General features: G+C 43.0%; 1 protein-coding gene across 13 annotated transcripts in view; it reads right to left on the bottom strand.

Moving 5' to 3' along the window:
- CADPS (calcium dependent secretion activator) overlaps positions 1-19,377 on the bottom strand; it is a 455,401-nt gene that overhangs the window by 89,235 nt on the left and 346,789 nt on the right. For 7 of the 13 annotated variants that reach the window (XM_070390909.1, XM_070390905.1, XM_070390908.1 and 4 more), the window contains 4 exons: positions 10,017-10,123; positions 5,068-5,088; positions 3,696-3,852; positions 2,779-2,920 (listed from right to left, as the gene is read on the bottom strand). In XM_070390909.1, coding sequence (XP_070247010.1) covers positions 2,779-2,920; positions 3,696-3,852; positions 5,068-5,088; positions 10,017-10,123 — 427 coding nt within the window. The remainder of the gene's footprint in view (positions 1-2,778; positions 2,921-3,695; positions 3,853-5,067; positions 5,089-10,016; positions 10,124-19,377) is intronic. The other 6 variants (XM_070390912.1, XM_070390906.1, XM_070390915.1 and 3 more) reach the window with 1 other exon arrangement.

Below are 19,377 nucleotides of genomic sequence, written 5' to 3' on the forward strand. Positions count from 1 at the left end.
ACTGTTATGACTCGTAATGTAAATATCTGATATGCAGGATGGTCGTAGGCGACCCCTGTGAAAGGGTCGTTTGACCCCCAAAGGGGTGGCGACCCACAGGTTGAGAACCGCTGCCCTAGAGAAGGCAGCACTAGGACTGTGTCTTTTACCCTTCCTGCCAAATAACTTGTACCAAACCCTAAAGATGATTACATCTCTATTTGCTTTTATGTGGCCATATTTTAAAATAAGAAAATCTGAAGAATATTTAAAATCTGCTTTTAGTGAGCTTGTCAGAGTGCTGTTTTTCTTTAACATTTTGAACACCAGTTCCCGTGAAGGAAGCTTTTGCAGTGCACTCTGCAGTCATTTAACCTATGGTCAGATACCTATAGTTATGACTTTTGAAAAGTGGAAGAACAGAACTGAGTGTAACAAATGTTTGAAAGAAGGGCTGTGGTCTCTCTATGTGTGTATATTGGGGAATCATGTGCCAAACCTCAAGAAGATTGAGGAAACCAAATCTACTTATGTAAGTCAGTTTCTTGTTTTTGAGTAAGTTTGATGAAAAGCATTCCAAAAAATCATTTTTTACTTAGAAAAACATCCACAAAGAAAAATAAATCTCTGCTTCTTTATCAAGCCCCTAGCTGGTCAGATAAATGTTTGTTCTTACTTCGTTTCTCTTCACATGGAAGGGAGTACAGAGAGACTCATTCCTTTTAGCACGTAAGCATGTCCCCAGGATCCTTCCCCTTCGTTTCCTGCTGGCCATTCTGCAAATCTGTCCCATGGTATCCACACTTTGTATACAAATCCCCTAATACGATGTGTGGTTTCCATGAATTTTAATTTAGCCTATGTTTTAGTTGGCACTTTCAAATATCTCTATATACTCTGAAGGGCATATCCTATTTAGCATGAATTGGATAAACCACAATCATGGTAAAAGCTACATAAAAAATACATCAACAAAAAAGATTCTCAGGTTATTATTTATGACTATCAATCCTTCACTAATTTTCAGACCTTTAAATTACTGATCCATGAGTTCAAATTTTATTTTGTTAATCACTTAAAAATACCCAATAAAATATTCCCGCAGTAAGACCTCCAACTGTGAAAATCAGTTTGATTCTGTCTTTACTTCTGACAATATTAAGAATAGTCAGCACTTCAAAAAAGAATTAGCAGTAATTTGCTTGGTGTCTGAAGAACGGAACAGATTATAAAGTGGCTTTAGTGGCCTTGTCACAGAACTTCTTGACAATTCTTGGACACCGAGTAGGGACATTTTTAAAAGTCAGTTTTGCAGATGAGAGAGCAGTTTCATTGCTTTTGTTAGCCTTCTGGCTAGTGAGTGGAGGGCGAGGCCCTCGCTCTAGGGCCCTTTAAGAAGCAGTGCGGGATGCCAATCATTTCTTCCTATGTGTGTCCATAGTAATAGCCTCCACATCTAAACCCAAGCAAGTAAATGCTATTTCAATACCATAGCTATTTTCAAAATGTGAATATTACTACATTTTAGCCTTTTCCCTTCACAATAGTTCTTTAAGCACAACTGTGGGGATTACAGTGAGCATTAAAAAAATAGAGTCCCTTGTTAATCAAGGGACCCAGTTTTATTCTCATGAGTTAAAAGTCACAGGGAAAATAGTAAGAGACTGTTGTGGAATTGAGAATAACAAGCTCAACTCCAGATTTCTTGGTATGTGTTTGCAAATAAAGAGCTACTGCCTATTAACCTGCTCGCAGTAGGGTAAGTTAAGACACTTCCTTCCCGGCTCTGATGTGGAAGGAGGGCTGAGAAAGCTATTTTACATTAATTTCTTTATTAATTATCTCTATCTAGGAGCCCTCTACGTCCCCAGAACGCAGAATCTGGACCTGCCCTCCGGCATCTGGGGTCCGGCCCTCCTCCTTGCCTGGGAGTGGAGATGGCAGTGAATCCGCTAGACATTTCAAGTAGATTCCCCAGGCAGTTGTGGATATGCTAAATTCACAGTCCACAGGATTTCCTGGAATTTGTCCTTTAGATTGATATCCCATTAAAAAAAAATGAGTACTGTGGTCAAATAACCCTGGGTTAAGCAGAGTTAAACAAGGTTCTGTATTACTATGTTAGAGTTTTGAAATACACTGACTGGTTGCTTTGTGGCTCCCCAGGAGGCAAGGGTGTGGAGTACATAGAGGTTTCTAACCGTATTTGGCCACAGAGTCCTTTTCTTGAGGTACATCTCAAAGGCTTAGGCCAGAGAATGGCTAACTATGGCCCACAGGCCAGTCTCCTGCTTTTGCAAATAAACTTTCACTGGAACACACGTTTATTCCTTTACCTATTGCCTATAGCTGCTTTGGCGCCACAGCAGCAAAGTGGAGTTGTGACAAAGATCATGTACTTTGAAAAGCCAGAAGATTTATTACATGGCCTTTTATAGAAAAAAGTTTGCTGAGCCCTTGTCTAGACCCTGTGGAACACACTTTGGGAAACGTTAACTCCTAGGGAAACACCAATGGAGTAAGATGCTCAGTAAAAATACCACAACTGGGGTTCTATCCCTTATTCCTTATTTACTCTGTGAAATAAAACAAAGATTTCATTTCATAAAACATTTATCGACCTCTTTCCCACTCCCCCTTTGGCCAAAGAGACCATGTGCATCTGAGTTGGAAACACGGCCAGTGTTTGCTCTCCGTCATGCTAACACTGAAAACCATAAGACACCGTTAATCCACTTCCGTATGACTCTCCAGCTATTTGCACCCAAACTCCAATGGTATCAAAAGAGGTTTCCTTACTTGACTGGTTCCCATGACTCCCGCTCAAAGCCCCTGTGAATGGATTGTGCAATTGAGGACTCCATCAGATCCACATATCTAACCACAAGTGGGGCAAACAGGTCTTGCAGGTGCTTGTGGAACTTTCCATTGCACAGATTATCTAGAACAGAGAAGCAAAGTCTTGGTAAGGGCCCACAGTTGCTTTGTCAGCATGCAGCATACACACAGAAGGATTGTCTTTGACATTAAATCCATGGCTTCTAAGAGAGCCCCTACCCCCAAAAAAGAGAAAGAAAAAAGTACAGGAACAGAACCAAATTTCATGCTTCAATCTGTGTGGGAAAAAATGGAATTCTAAAACATTTTACCCATTTGTGTCCCTCCTCTCAAAAGGAAAAACAATCATTTTCCCTTAAAAGCAACAAAACAGCAACCGACCCTTTCTTAGGAGTTCCTGGCACCCACTCCCTTCCTCCCACGGTGTTACCGGGAGGAGAGACTATGCTACCCGCCCTTCATCACGGTCCCTGGGCAGGAAGGTTCACTTTACGACTCTGTGTTCGGTAAAACACTCCAAGATGCTTAGGGTGTTACTTAGCTAGACTTTTTTTTTTTTTTTTTTCCATCTAAAAAGCAACTTTGGATAAAAATTGAAAAAATGTGAAGAGGTTAATTAGCTTGTTCCAGAACAAAAGAACCCCACAGACACCACTCCTGCCACTGCTCTGGGGTTCTCCGGCTTGTTTAAGAGAGGGCTTCCCTGACACAGGACATTTGTTGGGAGAAAGGCCATCACCTGTCAGTTTGCTTGTTTTTGAATGAATAATAAACCTAAAAAGAGCTATGTCCAACCTGTAGTCTGTCTGGGATAAACGCATTTGAACAAGGTGCTCATCTGCCACGACTTAGGGCAAACAGTCGAAGGTGATACGTACAGTCGGTGCGCAGAAAGTCATTCAGCAGCTGGAACAGTGGGAAACTGTCCCACGTGTCTGGCGGCTGCACCTCTAACGCTGCATCCATGTCCACCGCGAAGAGCGACAAGAACGTCTCGGCGTGCTCCACCATCAAGTCCGACCACCACGCAAAGGCCTTTGGAATTTGGCAGAAAAACAACAGACAGAAAGGCAATGAGCTTCTCACTCCCCGACGTGAGATGGGAAGTGAAGCCCTCGCTGGCCAAGGTTAAGTGTGCATCAGCAGGGTTTGGTAGTTTTATTGTAAAGAGAACAGTATTTTTGATTCAACAGGGCCTCTTAAGCGTGCCAAGGCCATGCTTTTCAGGATTCCAGTCCTGCCTTAGGAAGTCTTTCCTCTGACCCACTGGTCAGAGGCCTCAGCTGTAGCTGTGACAGACACGGAATTTCTGTTCAGTTTACAATAACTCGGTATGTTTTGGGTCATGCTCTTCATCACTGTTGTTGGCTGGTTCTTGCTCGAAGGTATTAGAATTTGGGAGTTTCTTCACTGTGTTTATGGGTTTTCTGCTGGTCTAACTTGAAAATTTGCAATGAGTGTTCGCTTATGTCTACACGTGTGGGGCTTAATTGTCTACAGTCTCATAGAAGGTCGATGACTCGTGTTTCTCCACTCGTTGGCCATGTTACTCCTCTTTCATACCAAGGCAAAGGAAACCATTGTTGCAATTGTCACAAAACGTTTGAGTCAAAATCTCTGTAAGTGGGGAGGCTCTGGTTTTGTATCCTGCCTGGAGGGAAGATCAGGCTTACTCTGGGAACCAGTAAGATGAGGACTTACTTTGCTACTTTTCAGAGGGCGGGGTGGGGTGGGTTTGGACACATATGTACATTGAAAACCAAAAAATATCAGTGAAGTAACTCATTTTCATGCACGTGGGTCCTTGGAAATCATTGTGCAGGGTCTCGGGGCGACATTCACATCGGACCGGGCCAGATGTGAATGCAATTCAGAGGCATGCATGCATGTTGACTAATCAGTTCTGGCAGGGAGCATGCAGAATGAGTGGCGGTCACAGGCCCTTTTTTTGCTGATTTCAAAGACAGCAATAAAACAAAAACATCGCCAGCCTCGTCTTGTCCCCCGCCTCCCCACCCAGTGCCGTAAAGTATTTACATGGGAAACACTTTCAGGAGCATTCACCGAAAAAAAGATGGAAGGCGTTTGACAACATGAATGATGATTATGGAAATAATTCCATAAATGAAAGTGTTTGTTCAATAGCCAAGCTTTTCTGTAATCTATGGTTATTTGGGGATATTCTAACAGCCACTAGGAGGCAGAATAGCGGTCCACCTCTCCTCTTTCATGGGATTTCATTTTACTTACTTCTCCTTTATCAACATGTGGCTGGTTTGCAAATTAAATGGAAAAAATCAAGTCATGGACCATTCTTCAAGGTCAGCTTGGCTGGAAATAGATACCTGCTGTTTCCATTTTCATTTACAGTAAAACCTCACTGATTCAGAGTAATGGCAGGGGAGAAGGGCTAGTGGGTCAGCATAAAAGCCTAAATTATTGGACTTCCTAAAAGTAAGTAGTTGCTGCTTTCAAAGGCAGTCTGAGCATCAAAGTAGAAGGTACTCACTGGGTATTATATGAATGCATCATAAATGTAAAAGTGTTTCTTTTTCAAAACTTCTAATAATCGTAGATAAATTGACATATAAATTGAAGTCAAAGGCACAAAGGTTTAATTTGGCAGGTCCCGAGGTGACACTTGTAAGGAGAGCCTTCAGAATTTCCAGAGAAAGCTGAGATCATGTTACACACTTTACTTAAGAAAAATTAAAAGATACCCATCTGCAATGGCATTGCCACAAATGTCAAGTGTTTGCGTCTGAATCAAGGAGGTTTTATTGTAGGTTTACCACCTGAGGTGTGGGGCTTGCTCGCTGACTACCTGGTGGAATCCGGCGGAGGCAGGGGGCCTCCAGCCCGCCCTGAGCTCTCCCAGCAGCAGCCTTTTAGGCAGAGACTCTCTGCTTGTTGGACTTTGCTGGAGCCCCGCCCCCACCCTAACTGGAGGGCTGACTGTCATCCATCCTGATGCGGGATATTCACAGAATTCACAAAGGCACATGGAAATATTGGCTGGTACTTATTCTACTTATTCTTTAGTTATTTGATAAAAACAGTTACTGGAGAGACTGAGTTGCTTTCTCTCCACCCCCCACCCCCCACCCCAGGATAACAGGACAAAACACCAGCCCTAAATGCCTGAAATTAAAAATTGTTTAGCCTAGCCTTGAACCTGTTTCTTACCACCTTTATTTAAAAGTTGAAAACCAGAGACCATAACCAGCACCTCCTTTACTATTTGTAGAGAGCTCAGTCCCTCCTTGGAATTTAATAAGTGATCGAGCAATTGTCTGCAGTTGTAGTGTGAATAATCATATAGGTAGGTAGCCCTGCAAAGAACCATGGCTGCTGTGATAGGAATGCTTGCTCCTGAATTCCGGCAGAGGGACTTAGGGTTCTAGGGAACAGAGAGAACTGAAATGCGTGGCTGTGAGGGAAGGAAGGCCGGAGCTGTTTCTGGGCGCCCAAGGTGATTCTTTCAGAACCTCATCCTTGAACCCGCCTCCGAGGAGGAGGAAAGATTCTGGCAAGGGCAGGAATGACCAAAAATGAGCAGAGTCTGTGTGACTGGATTGGGCAAGGCAAGTCTTCAAAATTAAAAACCAAAACAATACTTATTGGTTTTGTTTGCTCAGACAGGTGGACACAATTTTGGTGCATGAGCTAACTCAAGGTCTGTGGGCATTGAAAGTCTTTAGAAATCTTTTCCAAAGAAAAGAAGAAGTTATACTTCGGCTTCTAAATACTTACCCAGTGCTTTTCATTATTTAAAGGCAAAGATGTATGCTTTAGGGGTACAGTCAACCACACTGAACACACTGTATTTTTGTACACAAATTCTAAATATATATGTACCCCTCTGTGTACTACCACAATACATATATACATATACATACATATACATAGAGAGAGAGGTTGGGAAGTTAAAGCAACAATACATGAAAGTGTAGTGTAGCGTGTGTGTGTGAATAACTTAGGCTCTGAGAGCAGAATTATGCTGCAGGTAAGAGATGAACGTGACACGGCTACCATACACTACGTGTGTGTATGCGATGTGTTTGTAGCCATGGAAAATTTTATCTCTTGGGGCATTTAATTACTTTATATTGGAATTTAAAATGGCTTTAAGGATTATTGATTTTTGGTGCGAGAGCAAGTCTGCTTGTCACTTTCATTTGTGGTGCCACCAAACATCATGGCTACACAGCCAAGATGGTGCTTAGGATTCAGTAATTTGTTAGTTTCTTGAGCACCCAGAGGATGTGGCAGTGAGTACGGGCAGCAGAAAAAATGTTCAGACTTCAGCCTTGTCTCTAGCATGCCAGGGCAAATCCTACTATGGCGGCACCCCTGGCTCTTGACTGGGCTCCCTACTGTAATCAGCCAGGCAGTGTAACAATGGCCATACTTAGTCCCTCCCATGAGATTCCACCTAATGGACCTGGGGTAAGACCTGGGCGTCAGCAATTGTTAACAGCTTCCCAGACGATCGCAATCTGTCAATGAGCCTTGAGGACAGGTGCTGGTGCCCGTCTGGACAACTCCACCTTGAAACCAACCCACTCACCTTTCAACATAGTCTGTCTATAGCATTAGTTTGGTGCTCTCCACCTCGGTTTGTACTTTTTATGGTCCTTTTTATATGTTCTGCTTCCATACCAATTTGTTCCTCATCACACAACAGTAGAGTTTTGTTGAGTGCTTACTATGTACCAGGCTTAATACCAGATGCTTTGCCTAATACAGCCTTCCATCCTCACAGCAGCCACGTGAGCTAGTTTCTATAGTTATCTCCCACTTACAGGGCAAGAGAGGTTAAGTAACTAGGCCGCGATCACAGAGCAAGGAAGAAGCACAGCTGGGATTCAAACTCCAGCGTCTTTGGCACGACTGCCTCTGCCTCCTTGTCCTTCAAAGAAGCACAGAGGCCATCGCCTCAGTCTCAGCACACAGGTAGCTTTTGACTGAGTGAGTGCTGGAGCTTTGTGATTGGGTGAAATGACTAATTCAGGAAATAATCCTGTACTTTTATCTAAGAACCAACCGGGTCTCCAAATTCCAAAGCATGCTGAAGTCTTCATGCCTAACTTCTAGAGCTAGTAAATGAAAACAGAACTGAGTTGATGTTTACCCTGACTGGCTTTCGCAACATGTAAGATTAAACTATTTTTGTGATCATGGTTACCAGGGCAGTTTCAGATGATGATTAGCCCTTCGTGAAAAAGTATTTGGGGAAAAGTGAAAACTGTCTTTTTTGGGATATCAACGTTGCTTTGGTACCTCTTTTGAGTAATTTGGGGAAATACCCATCCTTTCTTAGCCTGTAGCAGCCTCAAAAAGAACTTGATGATAAAGCAAGGACATCTGCCATTTTCCTTCTTTCATTTAATTAAAAGTACAACAGTGACTGAGGAAGGCCTTCTTCTTTGTGTGCGTGTCTTCAAAAATGTGTGATTTGGTTTGTTATCAGGGGAGGGCAGTCCCGAGCCCGCCACTCCCTGGAGGTGCCCTTGCAGACACCCGGAAAGAACATACTTACCATCCCCTGAGCCCCAAATGCCCCCAACCTGTAAAGAACTGCTATCAGATGGGATAGAGTAGGAAACAGTTCTAGCCCAACTTAATTGTATGTGTCTGGATGTTAGTCCCAGGCCTCTGTTTGGAGGGTGCTGGCTTGGCCCCTCTCCCCGCTCCCAGCTGTGCGTTGCTGGGGCAGCAGGAGTTAGACACACCCATCTGGAGGGGTCCTCACCCCATTCCTGGGAGGGTTCCGGACAAGTACCGATCCTGTGGCACTCTCTCTCTATATAAGTACTGTATATACAGTTCACAGACAGACAGTTGCAGAGGGAGATTAGTGTCACTCTGGGCAGCTACTGGTTACCACGCTCGGTACTCATCTGCGGTAGGTACAGACGGACAGAGGGACTAGGACAGGCTGAGGACAGAGTCACGGCAGGAAGGAGGCACGTGTCGGGATGTAACTGCAGTCGTGGTCAGGTGTATCCACTGCTTCATGCACGCACGAGAGGATCCCCCCACATTCCTCTGGCGTGGAGGGCCCCCCATTTCACAAGCAGCCCCCTGCAAGTTGCTGTTACATTCCTTTGGTCAGTGTTAGAAAGCGGGAGCCCCGGGAAAGTCCCATCGGAAGACAGGGCACCGGAAGGGCATGCACAGACTACGACAGAAGGTGGCTGGCTCATTCGGTGCAGGCACATACCTCTTTCCCCTGCCACGATCAGCCACGATTGAGTGGAACAGTAGAAAAACAGGGAGGAAATTTAAATATGCAAATCAGGCATTATTCGGGATGACTGGGTTTATGGGTATTAGATATTAGTTAGCTGTACTGTCAATTTCATTTAGTCGCAGGAATGACCATTTTAGGTGCTTGAGAAATTACTGTTATGGATTGCCTTTTCTTCCCCTTCTGCTGTAGAGTTGAATGGAGAGGAAGAGTGGGATTAGTGCAGTTTTCAGAAAGAGCTATGATCTTAAGCCTCCATGTTGAAGGAGGCAGTATTTTCACAGTGGGACCACAATGGAACCTTGAAATCTTTCTTGGAGGATCAGATTATTTAAGTCCTTACAGGTTTGGGACTTAGTTAGCCTTGAAATCCCTTGGTTTATAATTATTATCACCGGAACCATAGTTTTGACAGTGGTCTGTAAGAAAAAGTAAGCTGTATCTATTTAGATGTATGTTGGAGAATCGACAAGTGGAACAACACAGAATAATTCACTTCTGGCCCTGGGTGTAGCCACCCAGGTCGCCTGAGGTTAACAAATGAAGATAAATCCAAAAACGTGGCCTGCGATCCACACACCAAATAAAAGAAATAAAAGCAACAGTGGTGGCAACAAAAACAACCACAAAAGACCAAAAAGTATTTTGCGTGCTCCGGACAATAACCATATGCTGCTTGCATATTATTTTAAAAACACACTCACCTCTTTGGCTTGTTGCTAGAAACATCTGAAAACTTAAGCTGAAATGTACAACACGTGATCCCTTTTGGGTCGTATTCAACAGCCTTTCCCAGGCTTCTCCTCACCCACCTTCCACTTGCACTCCCTTGGCAAGGCCAGTTGAAAGCAAAGGGGGTTAAACACCTCATTTCCCACGTCACCTGTACCCTCAGTTCCGCAGCCGCAGCTGAGGAACCCGGGCCGTTTCCCAGGGTGCCGCTCACCTCTGCGTGATGCTCCTCATTCTGCTGGAGAACCTCAATGACTAGTTCAGCGAGACGGATTGTGTCTTCGAGCTTTTTGGCGGGAGTGATTAACCGGCCTACATTTTCTGGAGTACAAGAATCGGCGTTAAAATTTGGTGAAAGCAGCGGGCTGGTTTGGTGGCCGTTAGCACGAGTGGATAAGAAATTTTGAATAGTCACCAATGTTTTAAAAAAAGTGTCATGCAAATGTTAAGAGCCACAAGATTAGTAGTGAGCAAACCAGAAAGCCATATTATTGTTATCATCGCCATCATCATCATCATCATCATGATCGATATTAAGGGAAAGCAGTGCTCCAGCTTCCAATTGGCATGTTAAGCTACAATTTCTTTGACAGCCCATTTCAAATTGAGTGACGTTTTGTACACACGTTCTTTAAAGACAGCATAAGGATTCTATCTAATAGCACAGGATGCTACAGGACCTTGATCTTGATTGCTGCTACATTTGTTGCCTGGATTTGTCCTTAATCATGTGACACTACAGAATCTTTTTCATTATAAGTCTGCAAGTTTAACAGGCATTGGAATGTTCGTTTTAAAAAAGCAGAGTCACAGATCTTACTGTTTTAAGTTGTCCAGGGAGGAGACTGAAACTTACTGAACATCCCTGGGCCATTAGGTAGAAGGATCAAATTGTTGGAAGGGTGTTGGGGGTAGATTATTGGTCGTCTGTGGTACTGGGGGGCACAATTGAAATCTTATAGGTTAGGTGGCAACAAAGTACTCAAAGTTTTTTCTCTATTTTCAGTTTTTATTGTGTTGAAAGGGTTCTTTTTAGCTGACTCAAGCACAAACCGAACTCTGATTTAGGTTGCACCCTTTATAGAGTTGAATTCATGAAAGTTTAACAATGTCATCACATTACGCAAACTTACAAACTTTTTTTCCTGGCGGAAAAAAGTAATATTTAACATAAAAAGGGTTTTCTTAGCCAATGAAATTGCCTGGATTCAAACAGTCTGAACTCACAGGGGTCTTGTATTTCATGCTTAGACCCTTCACACCTTGAAGCCTCAGTCAGTTGTAGCCCTGGGGTATAATGGCAATAGGGACCACTTAGCCCAATTCCACAGGCAGGCACATATGTGCAAGAAAGGACTGCTGACACTATTTCATCTCTTCATCAAAGCAGATGTGTTTTGGCTTCAGGATTTTCCTTGCTAGAGAAGATTACTTAATGCTTCACTGGAAGGTTTGTTGTTTTGTTTTGTTTTGTTTATGGGAGGGGTGGTGTTTAAACAAAATCATAGGCCCTGGCTTGGGTTGCTAAGTGGTTAGAGCCCTGGCCCACAAACCGAGGGTCTCGGGTTCCATTCCCCGTCAAGGGCACATAAAATCCCTGTCCTGGTAGGGCGTGTGTAGGAGGCAACCAATCCGTGTTTCCCTCTCACATCTATGTTTCTCTCTCCTCCTCCTCCACTCTCCCCCCTCCCCGCCCTTCCACTCTCTTAAAAAAAAATATCAATGGGAAAAATCTCCTCGGGTGAGGATTAACAACAACAACAAAAAATCATAGGAAGTTGGTCTCAACTTTACAAAAAAAGTGCCCCATAATTTTCTCTTTGTGCATTTGTTAGATAGGTGATGACTATATCAAATGATCAGTAATTTAGGCTTAAAAAAGGAAAAACAAGTTCAGTGAAACACTATGCAAAATGAGTGCCCTAGCCCCTCTGGGAGCTAAGAGTGGTGGCTGGGACTGGTAAGATTATTGAGGGAATTCAGCCAACGAGCCTGGTGACTAGTGTGAAAATGGGCTTTCTGGATTCGGGCCAGCGGAAAGCTCCATTGTCTCTGCCGTGCTCAGGTGGCAGCGTGGCTGGATATGGTTAGGGCCTGAAGGTGGGAACTGAAGGGAACATAAATATGCAGAGCAGGCAGCCACTACCCGACACTCAGAGCAGGCAGGTGTGTGGAGCTGAGCTGACAGCACAACGCTTGGGCCAGAGCAACCAATATTTGGAGAAATAGTGAGGGGTTTGTGTGCTTTGGGGGCACCTGGCCTGTCTATAATTTCATAAATGGACTATGATAATTTCATTAGTAGACTTTCAGGCATGTCTACAAACATACTGTGTATATATGTTTGGGTAATATGTGTAGAGTGAGGTGCTTGCATTTTGATAGTAAATATGCATAAGGCTACTAGTTTTTATTTAGTTGATACTCACATTTACACATCAATTTGCAAATTCCTCAGTCTATGCTTATTACCCATTCGACACATACACCCACATACATACATCACACACTTACATACATTTTCTAGTAACCAGACAAGCCTGCACATTAATACAAGTCTGCAGGAAGTCCAACTTGGGCACTTTGAAATCTCTTGCTTTAAAAATAGGGAGCATTGTCCTTTTGGGTGGAATACTTACTAAACGTAGGGAATTTTGGCTGCACATGATATATCATGTAGAAATGAAATAATTCCCACCAATATTTTCATGCACCTCCATTTAAAAACTGTGAATGATATTTATGTTTGGAGAAATCCAAGATGCTTAAGCTAGGACCACCTGAAGGTTTGTTTTAATATGCAGTACTTTTAGATCAACTACAATATATATCGATAGATACACATAAAGTGTATATGTGCATGCAGCCATTCTCTGGGTGCGTGCACATGTACACAGACATGTGTATGCCTGATGTATATATACAGACAGTATGTTTAATAAAACCTTTTGCAATTTTACTTTAACAGGTAGCCATTAGAGTACGCAGGTTAAGGATCCTTTAATCTAGAATGCTTGATTCTCCAATTAACCTATGTAGCCAGACTTTCATTTACCATTAATTAGCTGCAATTCCACTGTATGGAGATCAAGCCACTTTATTGAGACATAAGACTCTTTTCCTCTTTCTTTGCATAGCTAAGTTAGTATCTAAATGGCAAAAAAAAGGTACTAAAAGAGACTTCTCTAAGATGTTGTCTTTAAAGAAAAGATTGTGCAAAATCCTCTAGCACCTCCTCCCTCTCCCGACAGAGGTGAAGGAGAAATTTGAGCTTAGAAATTATTTTTTTGGGTCTCTTTTGCTGTCTTGAAATGTATCGCAATATTCCTCTCACCCAATCTTGTACTAGCTGGAGCACTGAAGGGGAACTAAAAATACAATATACTTAGTAAACATTTCATACAACAGAATTGAAGCTCATAACATAGAAAGAAATCGTCATGCAAAATGTTATGCAACAACAATGTTATTTTGTGCTGACATTGAGATTTGAAAATGTTGCATATGTCAGACATAGCTAGACAAAAAAAAATGTGGACATTTGGAAATAAATGCTCTCTTTCCTAAAACCTGGTGTCGAACTTGAGAGCCCGAGCCTCAGCTTAGTATTCCAAACCAAAACAACATTTCAAGAAGGAAAATGAACGGAAAAGCAAACCAAACTAGGAAGCTGCCGAGTAAAGAAATAGGAGAAGTTTATGGTACTTGATTTTGGCCTAGTTCTGCCGTTGAGCCTCTGACATAAAATGCTGGTCTGCATTTGGGTGGGCGGAGGAGGCCCAGGCGTTGGCCGGGGAGCGGCTCAGGTGGGTGAAGACAGAAGGTAAAAAAGTAAAGAGACAAAGTTGACTTTCACAAAGAGTGACCAGTAGGATGACGAACTCTGAAAAGAACTACCAAACAAGCAAGAATGATCAAACACAAATGGGGAGCCGCTGCTTTCTCGGCGTCACTGCCCCGTTACTGGACTGGACTCTGACCAGTGCCACCAGCACCACCCTGCGGAGACACTGATTGGCTGAATACTCAGACTGGACGTCTTTATCCAGAGGGATGCACATGAAGGATGATGGCAGCATCACTGACCGAAACAAGACACACTTTTGCACAGCCACGGACGCCTGGATGGTAGAGACTGCCTCCTCCTCCCGGTGATCAGTCATAGCTGGGAGACTGGCGTCTCCCCCTTCCTATGCTGCTCCCCCTCCTACGGAGCCTTGCCCCTTCTACTTAAACCTCTCTGTGCTTCGGTTTCCTCATCTAGAATTTGGGAATTCGAATACCTTTTTGGTGTACCTTGCAGGGTCGCTGGTAAGAGCAAATAAAACAATGCATGGGCTAGATCTCTGCAAAGCCCAAGGTGCCTACCAATGTTCATTGTTCTCGCCAATATTGTGCCAAGGCAGGAATTAATTGCCTCGCAAGAACAGATGAAGGGCCGCTATTAGTTCAAGTGTGCTAGGGAATATTCTTGCTCCCTTTGTGGAATTTCAACATGTCAAAATCTGTCATTTGGGGGGGAAAATGTGTGGTATCTGATTGTTTCCAGCTCATTTAATTATTTTCAATTTGGAATTTTCATGGCTTTTATATTGTGGGTTGAATCATATATAAAAGCTTGCCAGCTTATCAAATATGTTACTTGCTATTCCAAATGTTAGAATGCCGTAATCAGCACTTGACCCATCTGTCTGGTGGTTGACAGTATCAGCACAGCAAACATCCTAGGACAATGGCCACCCCTTCCACAGGCCCAGGGCACCCTCTGCTCCCCACGCCCTCCCTCTGACAAGCAACTCATTAACCTCAGACCTGCCGCTTCCCAATAGTTCCCGTTTATAGAGCAGCCTGCGCAGTGAGAGGGGACATACTCCATTGCCAAGTTTGCTTGAATTTTCTACTGGGAAAATGATTTTTACTGCGGGCTTATAGCAAAGTGTAATTCTAGCGACATTAATGAAAATATCCGTAATACGAATAAATATAATATTCTGGCAAAACTATTGATTAAAAGCAAAAGTTGATGAAATTTTTTTCTTGCGGGGTCACCTCAAAGTTTGAATGCATGGCTAAAAAAATTCTTTAGTAGTCTCCTCTTGTTTAAATCTTTTGTTTGAAAGATTGTGTGTAAATGGAATTTAGAAAAATTAGTTTTAAATAACAGCTACTCAAAAGAGGACAATGACTGAGGCTTTCTTTATTTAAAAAAAAAAAAGTACTCCTGTTTAATTTTTCTTAAAATCTGGTCTTCTACCTACAGCAGAGTTGAAAGTTAGGGACGTCTCTGATGACACAACCTAGTAACACCTCCTGGCTTTTTAATGAATGTGTGCTACCTGAGTGTGCAGTTCTCATGGGAACTCTCTTTCTTACCAGAGAACAGGGCCTGCGTAGAGAAACCCTTGCACTGTGGTTTATAGAACAATGAAAGGTCCCAGGCTGATCCGTAACCCGCCAGGCAGCAGCTACATATTTCAGCCAATGGGTCTTGATGAAAAGTTGTGAAGGGATTCCCGGCTGCCAAGTGTCTGTCCAGAATTCTGACAGTGAGGTTTGCCACTATAGAAACACAAGCTCCCTATTTTTTCCCCCTCACGGAGCAAAACAAAAACATCATACCTTGGTTTCCAACTTCATTTACCCAATTACCATTGCTCATGTTTACACAATTAAATCTGTTTGGCTTCCAGAGAGAGAGTTACATGTGACTGCAGGAAACAAAAAGAGAATTCCTCTGCGTGCTCAGCCCAGCCAAGGAAGGGAAGCATCCAGGAGCGAGAGGCACTCCAACTAGCCCTTAAATAACCTGAGCATCCGGGTTCCAGGGAGCGAAGTGCCAGCCCCCTGAAATACCATGTGAGACGTGGATGTGCTTGATGGAAGCCCACTTACTACAGGCTCCAATCTGTGGATGTGTCGCTGAAGATGCCAGTGTTTGTATTGTGCTATTACTGCAAATCACTAGCCTGTAGCCATTTGCTATGATTTGGGACTCGGGATGGGTAAGAGCTAGATAGGAACAGAAAGCTAAGGACATAGCCACGGCACGTTTCCCGGGACCCTGCCTCCCTCATAGGATGGCTCCACAGGCCATACATTTAATGCAGCATTACAATTCAGCACCATTTCCTCAGTGGGGCTGTCAATGACATCCCCTTGCAGGACCATCACTCCCTTTCAGAAGATTCCGTCTTTAGGGGAGTATGAGGTATACGGTAATACAGACTGCTGGATGAATCATGGCTCCTTTGCTCTGCTCTTTTCACTGCAGTTGTCTTTGTCTCTGCTGTGAAACATGCCCCTGAGCCTGCCCTACTCCTACTCAAAGCCTTTAAGAGATCCCTTTCATAACAAGAGGGTGCCTTCATCACAAAGCTCAACTCCTCTGCTGATACCCCTACTTGTGCAAGTATGGCCTTTAACAATAGCAAACCATACACATATCCCCCTCCCTCTATGCCCAGCGAATTATGTGTTTCTGGGGCTTGAACAGAGCCTGCCCATGGCAGGTCCTTAAGGTGGGAGGAAATCCTCAGTGGATCCCACCCAGTGCATTGCTTTCATGGCAAAGCAAAGACTCGGTATTGCAACACGCATAGACCGGATGCAGCAACTCTTCTCTCCTAACCAAAGCCCTTGGTTACCTAACGCATGCACTAAGCTGAACTGTGAATTGTCAAGAGTGTAACCTAAACTTCCAAACCCGAGACCAACTTTAGGTGTCTTAATGCAATTTAAAATGATTTCAGATAGTTAAAAATACTTTTTATTTAAATTAAAATAATTTGTATCTACAAGGAAGAAATAATGCTATTATGGTATTTTTCTTCTCTAATTTGGTATCTTTGTCCTTAACAATGAGCTGTTGCACTTAAAGAAAGTGAGCTTAATTCTGGATAGACACAGTCAGTAGTAGATATCTGCTATTCTTGTACATGTAGTAACCTTCCTCAGGAGAACTGCCTTTCCTCCACTCTATGTGGTTCTGGTGTGAATGTCAAGCAATGAATCCCACAGGGGCAGTCATGTGAGCCAAGCCAGGCCAACCATATACCAGCACCGTCATGGAAATTCTGATTGGCTCAGAGATTAACATGTGACTCAAGCATGCCAATGAGACCCTTATCTGGAATTTTATACAGTTTCTTGGAAAGAAAAGCTTGTTTTCTTTTAGGGTTTATTTAGCTAGGATGAATGCTGGTCCTATCTGCGACCATGTTGTTCCCAACCTCTCTACCATGACCTCCAGTCACATTAAAGACACCTGTCAGCAGTTGGAGAGATTAAAACACACTAAAATTCTTTATCCTGAGACCAGTTCCTCCAGGCATTTCCTAGCTACACTGGCTAAAAAAATCCCTTTTCTTGCTTAAACTATATGAGGTGTGTGTGTGTGTGTGTGTGTGTGTGTGTGTATTTTGTCACTTGCTTTAGAAGGAATACTGATTTAATAGTACTATTAAATATCCACCCAGTCCCCAAATAAGCTTTCACATATATGGCCGCAAGCTCTCTGGGGCAGGATCTTGGAGCATCTGGAAGGATGATGAATAGAGGCAAATATTGTAACAAGGCCAGGGGCCCCTTAGACAGTTCTTCTTGGGAAACCAGCCCTTGGCCTCCAGGATGACATCCTCCTTGCAATGCATCAAAGACCCTGGCCTTGGTGAAGACGCTGCAGCACCTGGCATTTCCCTTTACTACAGGCAGAATGTAACTACATGTTTTATGCCTGTGCTCCCACTATAATGTCAGCTCCCTGGGGGTAGGGACCATGACTGCTCTTGCTTGTTGCTCATTCCCTTGTTATCTGTCATGGATCCTGGAACTTAGTAGGTATTTAACAAATATGTGTGGAGCTATAGTGCTATGTTTTATTTTGAAATTAATGATAAAAAGATCAATCAACTGCCTCCTATATTCCACTGACATCCAAATTGCAATCCCTGGATCAGCAGCTCTGCATCACCTGGGCACTTGTTAGAAATGCAGGTTTCCAGGCCCTGGTCCAGACCTGCTAACTCAGAATCTATGTCTTAACAAGATCCTCAGGGATTTGTATGAACTTTAAAGTTTGAGATGTATTCTTTTATATTCCAATTTTGAAATAAAACAATATATCCATGCTACACATTTAGATTGGGACATTTTCTTTTAAATAATAATAAACAGATAATATAATGATGCTAACTATGCGAACAGGCACTATGCTAATAGCTCTTTTCGGAATATGTGTTTCAATCTTTGCAACAACCCTTTGGGGGAGGAAAATAAAAGTGAGGCTTAAAGAGGTTAAAAAGCTCACTGGAGCCAGGATAGCGATTTCAGTTTTGGTGCCCAGGCTGGTCCTGAGGTGGCATTTTCTTGGAGCTGCATATCCAGGATCCTGTCCTGTGGACATTGTTCATCTTCAGCTGTCATGCTGAAAATTCGGGCCAGATGGGCTGGGGTGAGGCCATCGTCTCTTGGCTGAAAGGTAAGGTCACCTGGTTGGGGGTGAAGGCTCCTGAATAATGTGCAGGATCCCAAACTAGGGTCACTAACTGCCCATCTTATTTAGAAACCTCTAGGCCTCAGTTTTCCTGTCTTTCAGGAGACTGTTTGGGACTAGATGATTGAGAAACCCCTTTTTAGTCTTACAATTTTATCACTAACAATCACGGTGTTTCATAGCTTACAAGTTCAACATGTAGGCTTAGGAATTAAGCTCATGTTCAAATTCTGTCTCTGCCACTAACTAGCTGTGTATGCTTGGGCAACTTACTTAACATGTCTCTATTTCTCTCTCTTTGTATTTCCATATTCAAAGAGTGAATTCTTATTTCATTGAGTGTAAGTGGCACATTTTAACATTTCTGAAATTGGGTGCATTTACATTTGATGGCGTCTAACAATTTAGTTGGCAGCATTGTTTTGTTCTTAGGAGTATATAAATTAATGGTACATCTTATAATTGATGGCCTTTAGAGCCAAAGAAATATGGTAATAAAATACTACTTATAGAGTTGTGAGAATTAACTGAGATATGCATGTAACTACTAAATACATACTAAATTCTCAATAAAGGACAGTTGTCACCATCGTCATCAGCAGCAGAAGCAGCATCTATTTTTTTTTTTTTTTCTGATAGAAGAGACACTGGTTTTACATGTATTGGTTTATGGCATCTTTTTAAACACCTCCTTTTTTCCTCCGGGTCCCTCCTTGGTGACAATGTTGGAAACATGTTCCTCCTTGCCTTCCTCACTTTTTATAACATAGATGAGGTATTAGTCTACAAAATAATCTGGGCTTAGAAACCCTGAGTGATGCGTCCCTGAAACAAGAAGGAAGGGAAACATTTAGTTTCCTGTGTAAGACATGAAGCATGAGGTGGTACCTGGTGGGAGGGGATTTGCCCTTGGGTAGGTGGCTCTGCACTATATGTTCAAGGATTGTAAGCTTAGTTGTCTCTTCTTCTCCTTCAACTGGCCTTGGACCTGTAGGAAGTTTGGCTGAAGACAGGGAATGACACTGAACCTCAGCACTACAGATCTGCTTGGTAGTCCTTTGGGTGAACTTGTCCTAAGTTAGAG

This window comes from Myotis yumanensis, unplaced genomic scaffold (genome assembly GCF_028538775.1).
Source record: "Myotis yumanensis isolate MYYU_CA2020_CCGP unplaced genomic scaffold, mMyoYum1.0.hap1 SCAF_14, whole genome shotgun sequence".
Lineage (NCBI taxonomy): Eukaryota > Metazoa > Chordata > Mammalia > Chiroptera > Vespertilionidae > Myotis > Myotis yumanensis.